The following is a 7,704-nucleotide window of genomic DNA, read 5'->3' as shown; positions in this document are numbered from 1 at the left end:
TTGCAACCCTGGAGTGAAACTCGGTCCGACTGAAACTGAAAATATTGTCACATTTGCAGATAATTAGGTTTTAATACTTGGAGAGAAACCATAGGGGTGGATGTAGATCAAATTTCTCACTGTGATTTGTTAATAAAATACCACTCTCTGTTGTGGCCCTTAAAACTAAGTCTGCATAATATTTATTTCATTACAGTCATACATCAAAATGTCTTAAAGCTTTTTCTTTCTCTTAGAGCTATGCATATTTGATGAAGCTTGGCCAAAGTTAGTTTAATAATGGCTTCAATTGTGTTAGTGGTGGGGGAGGGGGCTGATGCATTTAAAATATATGCAATTTTGTCAGCATTTGTCTTTGTACTTACTTTCATTATTATGCACGGGTGTAGCATAATGTCCTGTAGCTTTAAATGGGACACTTTATTGGATAAATGTTTTATAGTTTCCAGTATCAGCTTTGTTCCTGACCTGTTGTCTGGGTAAAGATAAAAAGTCTAACAATCTTTATCCATATGTCCTCTGGGTGCTTAACGCAACAAGTCTGTGGCCCTGCAGTTCCTCTTTCAGTGCCAAAAGATTACAATCTCTGCACCGAGACACGAAAAAGAAGGCGTTCTCCTTTGTTGTCGACTAGCAGACAGGAATGGACCACGGTTGAACTGGGTACTGAGGAGAAGCTGATTTGGGAGCATACCTTCAGATAGGACATTTGTCCGTCAGTCACTGCAGCTCAGTCTGTATTTATTTTTACATGGTAAATAGCCTGCATTTGTAAAGTGCTTTATTAAGTCCAAGGAACATAAAGCGTTTTACACAAAGATCAGTCATTCACCCATTTGTACACACATTCACATATCGATGGCAGTAAGCTACATTGTAGCCACAGCTACCCTGGTGCAGAGTGAGAAAACAAAGACTTCCATACCGTCGCTGCCTCTGACCACCAGTATTTATAAGTGTCTTCCCCAAGGAAACATCCATGGAGACGGATGGAGCGAGGGTTCGAACGAGCGACTCACCATATACAAGACAAAACCCGCTCTCTGAACTGCCCTCACTCCATTTAACAAGGAGTTCCCTTGTTATTTGACGATGTAAATCAGATTGTATTATTTGCCATCCAAACAAACATATGGAGTGTTTAGGAAAGTGAAAACTTTAAATAAATTTGTTTACATTTGTAGACAATAAACTAGAATTATGATGAGGCTCGTATGTCAGATCAAAAGAACCTGTTTAAAATAACAGGCATTAAACATATCTTTCATTAATCTCACATTTCTGTCTTTAACTGAAGTAAAGGCTTGAACATCGTGTGAATGTCTGTGTAATTAATCTATATAATGTGTTTGACTTAATGTGACTATAATGTGTTTGTTTACTGAAAGAAATGAACTTTTCAATAATTTACTAACTGGTTAAATTTGATCAGATCAGTTTATTTCTCAGACACACACATTTGCAGCGTACAACGTTTCAATCCGAACTCAAAGTTGTAAAGGAAGAACTGAGTTTAATTGGTTGTCCTTTCAAGGACCTACGCAACATTGAGCATAAAATGTCAATTACTTGTCGAGGTTTATTTATAAACCACATCAGTGTGCTTGTATGTCACCCTTTTTGGACATGAACATTAAAATGCTTAGCTGCAAAAAAACCTATAAGTAAAAACACAATGATCAATTATGTCTATATGCATTGTGTGTTTAAACACAGAGCACGTGTCAGGTGTTGGGTGAATTTGTGTCTTTGGCATTTGCTTCTATTTCATAGCCATGTGTTGCCATTTGGCATCTTCCTGCTTCTCTTCTTTTTCTGTAAGCAAATTATTTCATGCTTATGTACCTAAAGTTTAGACATGAGCATGAAATGATTTGTCAGTGGGGCCAACCTTGTTGAGAGTATCTTCTTTAAATACGCAGTTATGAGAATTTCTTTCTTTTTATCTGCTCTGCAAGCAAAAACAAGCAGCCTGTAATTAAGCAAAGTAAAAACAAAAGTATCTTGTTGATAAGAGCTGCCTCATTTATTGGATGTTTGTGACCCTCCTTACTATGATAGCACTGAAGCCCAAACGCTATTTATATTTAAGAAAATATACAAGATAGCTCAAATTTGTAACTTTTGTGAACTGCAGTCATGACAGACTTTTTCTCCTCTCTCGTGGTTTAAATCACAACAACTCTAAGTGGTTTCCTGCTGGTATATTATAAATGTTGGTGCCTTCTAATTCCATTATCTTGGGGCAGACACAAATATTTTCAACAGTTGGTTAAAATGTGAGTTGGTAAAGCGAATATGAAAAGGGCCCTTGGCGTATGCATTCACACTCGGCTGGAACGCAAGTCAACCACAAATGTGGGGCACAAAACAACAAAAATTACAAATATACGAAACGGTGGAAAGGTGAGATGACCAGCAGCCCTTTAAACTTGCTTTCAGCTTGCTTTGCCACTGGCCAGCTCTTCAGATGTTATCAAGAAAACAAATAGAAATCTGACTTAATTATAATCTGCTTGCTCATGGCAATAACAATAACAGACTATTTCAAACCAGTCTCTAATGTTCACTCACTGTAAAAAAAAAAAAAGAATTAATAGTCTAATCAAAATATTTATGACCATTCATTACTGCAAGCCTTAAACTGCAAGTGTCATGACATCTCATGACTTCCCAGTAAATTGTAGTGTAAAACAGCCTTATTTTGTTACAAGAAAAATCTGAGTTGAATGTGAAATCTGAATGCAGCTCGTTTGTTCGTATTCCAAAGCTGCAACACAGCAAGCTGAAAACTGCTGTCGAATCAAAAAAGAAATATATGTGTATATATATATATATATATATATATATGTGTGTGTGTGTGTGTGTGTGTGTGTGTGTGTGTGTGTGTGTGTGTGTGACTGAGGAGATACATAAACTTGAAAGGGAATATTATCTCTGGGAATCGTCCAGCTGTGCACATCTGAAAAATTAATGATGGCATGAATTATTGTACATCACTTCCAGTTTTATGTGCACCTCCCTCATGACATTTGTTATCTGTAGAATGGTATCATTCAATGCAAAACCCCTGACAGCAAACAAATTGCTGGGTTTTTCTCTCTGCTGCAATATCTTACTGTGGACAAACAGCTGACCTGCTGTTTGGTTTCCTCTGTGATGCTGCTTTTCATCCCCTACTGAAAATGCTCCTCTTTTTTTTCCTCAGCAGGTTTAGGTTACCTGCATCTGTAAGTCTTTTGAGCTGGGGTGTGGGGGGCTAATTTAATTTGTCCCCAGACAACTGCACCAATTACAGACACATCACAAAACCAGGCTGTGCTGTACCAAAAATACCTTTGCAGCAGGTTTTTGTGGGCAGCAGCAGCAGCCAGGGATGCTTTCATTAAAGCGTGCTACTCCTGTCCTACAATAAACACAAAGATGCAGGTTGCTTGTTGTTTTCTGCTGCATTCGTCCTGGCATTGCTGAGAGGGGTGTGGGGTGTTTGCGTGTGGGTGTGTGTGTGATCTGTTGTGAATGAGTGAGGCAGCAGAGCAGCTGAGTGAGACTAACAAGTGGTTGCCATGCAGCAGGAGCAAGCGTGCGTGCTTCTAGAGGGAGAGATAGAGAAACAGAATGATAATGAGCAGGAGGCAGCAGCGAGCGCTAGGACAGGAGCCGCATCTCTCAGGAGAAACACGTAGAACGGATTGATCCAGCCCCACGCCTCTGCTCCTCTGTCTTCTCCTTTTTTTTTGCCCCTTTACCTTCACCTTTTTTTTTTTTTTTTTTGCTAAGATGTGAGCTGCTAGCCTAGCGCATCCAGCATGCCAGCAATGGGTGGATTAACGGATACACGTCTGAGAGCTCCGAGGAGGAGGAGGAAGAGTTGCTTGCAGGAATCAGCAGCAACAGGTCTGTAAGGATGGCATGGAAATGATGGTGAGGCACCTGCATTTTCTTCCTCAGACATCCTAACTAGAGAATCTGTCAATGCAGTGCTTCTTTCACCTTTTCCCCACTCCCTCCCTCAGCATACTTGTGCAGCGTCCTCCTCCTCCTGCTCCTCATTCCACTTCCTTTCCCCCCCTCTCGTCTCTTTATGTGTATTTCCTAGCCAATCCACCCCACCTCCCATTATAACTTCACCCACCTGCTGCTTGCCATAGGAGCAAATTTGACTGATGCAGGCAGACAATCCGCTCGTGTGACTGAGCCAGTTTTGTGATTATGTGTGGTCAATTACAGTCACTCTCCTCTCACTGCCTAACAGAATTATGCTGTCTGGCAGGCATCTTGCTCACACGCAACAGGTAGCGATGTGATCCTCCTAAGCCAAACACATGCAGGGCTGCGTCTTCATGAGAGGTGACGCTTTTTTTGTTGTTTTGCTTTTTTAATTCGCACATCAGCTCTGTTTGTGTTTTAACGGGTGGCTGTGCACTGCGTGCACTGTGCACAGCCAGCATGAGCACCTCTGTGCTTATGCTGGCTGTTTGCAGCTTTCTGCAGAGGAATTCCCAAAGGGGCAGAGCTGGACAGATCTCCGGACATCTGCTTGATGTCTAAATCAGAAGGAGCTATTTAAAGATACCTGTAGTCCTTCATGTTTTATTCAGACCTGCATTTAAATAAGAAAGTTCTGCATGCCTCTCACCACGTCAGCACTCTTATTCCTCCTCATGTTGTCAGTGCTAATTGCGAGTTATGAGGTGCATTACACAGATCTCCCCCAGACGAGAGGCAAAACGGGACTAATCCGAATAAATCCTTTAACCCCTGTCCAGGTGACATGCAGGCTTCTAAACGCCTGACCCCATCTGTGAAGAGATGAGGCACCTAGACGTGGGCTTACCATGAGCAGCGTCCACTTCAACCACTCCCTTGCTGCCATGAGTGGAAACGACATAATGGCGCACTCTCTGACTCTGGAGCAGAAGACGGCGTTTGCTTTCGTGGGGATGCTGCTGGTGTTCTTGGGACTGTTGATAATACGCTGCTTCAGGATCCTGCTGGACCCCTATAGCAGCATGCCCTCCTCCAACTGGGCCGATGGCATCGAAGGGCTGGAGAAAGGGACGTTCGAGTACGCCCTCACCTAACGGTGGGACAAGACTACACGAAAATTACGAGAAAAGACGCCCAAGCCTGCACAACCACTGCACCTGACACCCCCATTAAAACACCCCCAAGTGATGAACCAAGCTCAAGCTGCAAAGCTGTGTGTTGTGTGATGTGCGTGAATTGCTAGGTGAGAGAGCCTTTACTGTATGTGAGTATATGCGAACTGTGTGTGTGTGTGTCTGACTGGATGTGAGGCAGATGCTGTGTCACAATGGGTGACCTTCTGCCAGAGGGCGTGTATTTTAGCTCATCAATTGACACAGAACTTGGCTGTAGCTCCCTTTAACCCACACCAACAAGCTGAATGTCACGACGAGGTGGATTTCTGTGGAACGGGGTGGGAGACTGAAGACTCAGGGACAAGATGCCTCACACGAACTTAGAACAGAGGACAGCGCGGTTGCACTTCTGCACATGCGGAACAGTTCAGCACAAGACTGCACCTGGATGGATACAGGGTATAACGTCAAACTAGTGCTTTGCGAGCTACTCAAACCCAGTCTGTCGGGAATCTAAAGGAAAGCAGCCACTTTTTTGTTGGATCAGTCCTTTTTCTGGTGTTTTGCTTCCTGACATCCTGCGGCAAATAAGCAAACTGGGACCTACATTGTGGTATCCCTGTTTCTAAATAATGCAAAATGAGCTCAGAGATTGTACCGCTCCAGCGTCAGAGCGATGGTGAATTGAAAGTGGCCAAAGTTATACAGACTGACTGACTGACTGATGAGCATAAGACAAGAGACTTTTTTTCCCCCCACTCACAGCACTGTTGTTCCAGATCACTGGGAGGAACTCACTCAGCAGAGGTGTCATATAAAACAAGGACGGGATGTTTGTCAGCTCTACACTTGACCATATTTTCAGATCATCCCAAAACTCCCCCGTCCCAATTCTCTTCCTTCCACCCGGAGGGAGACGGGACGGTCCGGAAAGCAGACCGTTTAGAGTCTGGACTGTTCCGTTGATAATTTTTACGGTCTACTGTTTCTCCTTAGTGCTGTGAATCTGCCTTACTGTGACCTTCAATAGGTTTATGTGCCTTCATCTAGAAACATTAGAGCACCTGTTTGTGGGTGTGTGGGAGGGAGTGTGTGTGTGTCTTTGAGTGAGTGTCACATCATAATGACAGGCCAGTTGCTTGCTCCGCTGGTGATAGAGATTTTGCATTGATTTCATTTGATTTGATGATGTGAAATAAAAAGGATTTATTCCCTTTAAATGTCGTAGCTCAGCGTTTTTTTGTAGTTTGGGTGACAAATGGACATGTTTACTAGCATATCCTAGTATAGATGTATAAAAAACCTTTAAAAAATGTAATATTTTGTTGCAATGGCATGTTCTCATACAGAAAATTTTAAGAAAATCACACCATTTAAGAAGGAAGGACTCTATAACATGAAGAAATGGCTGTTTTTAACAAAATCAATGGTGCCATGCCGCTGACAGCTTTGCTGCAGATACTTTACACGTCCCCTTTTCTCTGTTGGACATCACATCATCTTCTTCTATAACATTTTAAAAACTTGGGAAAACTCGGAGAGAGACCAAAGAGATCATTTCTCTTTGTGAAATCTCACTAGTTAGCCCACAATCCCAAGCCCTCTCTACTCTCTTCTCTTCAGCTTCCTCTAAGGTTTTCTTTTGGTTTTCTGAGGACTGTGATGGCCATTGAAGAAAGTTGATTTTGTTGTATGTTGAACCATTTCAGAGCTCATTTGGCCATATATTTTATGTCTTTTAGGCTGCCGAAATTGTGACCCGTGTACAGTTAAAAAAAAAAAAATCCTGGTATTTCAAAGACTTCACAATGTCATAAAATCTAACAAGGTTCCCAGATCAATTGGAAGTAAAGCAGGATCAGCACACGAGATCCTCCAACATAATTAACAGTGGATATGAAGCTTGATCTGACTCTCACTAACCAGAGCAAATGGTTCAAGTTAAAGTCCCAAAAGAGTTGATCGTACTTCACTTGTTTACCTTTGTGATGGTAGGACAGAACTTGCTTTTTCCTTGCATGAGCCACAAAAAAGACATGTGGAAGCTTCTAATGGTTATTATTCTGACTTGGTGATCACAGGATGTTTTTGTCATAGTTATCTAACAGTGAGTAGTGCAGATATCACATGAAAATAACATCTTAATCATCCAGTCTATTCTCTAGCGGCTAGGAGAAATGGTCTACTGTGCCATAATGTATTTATATTCAAAAGAAAGGGGAGTTGCTCATTACTAATTACAAGTTTATAGAAACTCTGAGCAACTTAGAAAAGTAATATATGACTGTAAAATGTAAATTGCTTTATTTACATTTATTTAAAAAGGATACCAATAATTGTGCGACAGAATCAAATTTCTTTCAGAGATTAATTTAACTTTTTCCTTTGAATAAATGCCTTGAAACTAAAGGCAGGTTTCTCCAGCAGGTTTCAATATGAGATTATCCTATTTAAGTAAAACCTGAACCTTTACCAGAGCTGTCAATTAATGCAGCCAGCACTTTATAATCCATGGTGTAACTGTGACCCGTTCTACATCAAAGTTTCACATTCGGTATTTAAATATTTGTCCAATAATTAGAGAGTGATAAAACGTGTA

At 41.5% G+C, this 7,704-nt stretch overlaps 1 protein-coding gene across 2 annotated transcripts; it reads left to right on the top strand.

Moving 5' to 3' along the window:
* Window positions 1-3,504: 3,504 nt before the first annotated feature.
* On the top strand, window positions 3,505-6,322 carry ctxn2 (cortexin 2). Of its 2 annotated transcripts, none has more exons than XM_008404593.2 (2): window positions 3,505-3,897; window positions 4,770-6,322. In XM_008404593.2, the coding sequence occupies exon 2, from the start codon at window positions 4,839-4,841 to the stop codon at window positions 5,082-5,084; it is 246 nt and encodes an 81-aa protein (XP_008402815.1). In that variant the 5' UTR covers window positions 3,505-3,897; window positions 4,770-4,838; the 3' UTR covers window positions 5,085-6,322. The 2 variants fall into 2 exon arrangements, with proteins under 2 accessions (XP_008402815.1, XP_008402812.1); XM_008404590.2 differs by having other exon boundaries at window positions 3,507-3,924.
* The last annotated feature ends 1,382 nt before the right edge of the window (window positions 6,323-7,704 follow it).

Source organism: Poecilia reticulata, linkage group LG3 (genome assembly GCF_000633615.1).
Source record: "Poecilia reticulata strain Guanapo linkage group LG3, Guppy_female_1.0+MT, whole genome shotgun sequence".
Lineage (NCBI taxonomy): Eukaryota > Metazoa > Chordata > Actinopteri > Cyprinodontiformes > Poeciliidae > Poecilia > Poecilia reticulata.
The sequence above is the reverse complement of the archived record's forward strand: the minus strand, read 5'-3'. Positions and strand labels throughout refer to the sequence as shown.

What these genes read in the sequence shown, in the direction of transcription:
- ctxn2 (XM_008404593.2), top strand. Translation starts at nt 4,839, where the DNA reads ATGAGCAGCGTCCACTTCAACCACTCCCTTGCTGCCATGAGTGGAAAC.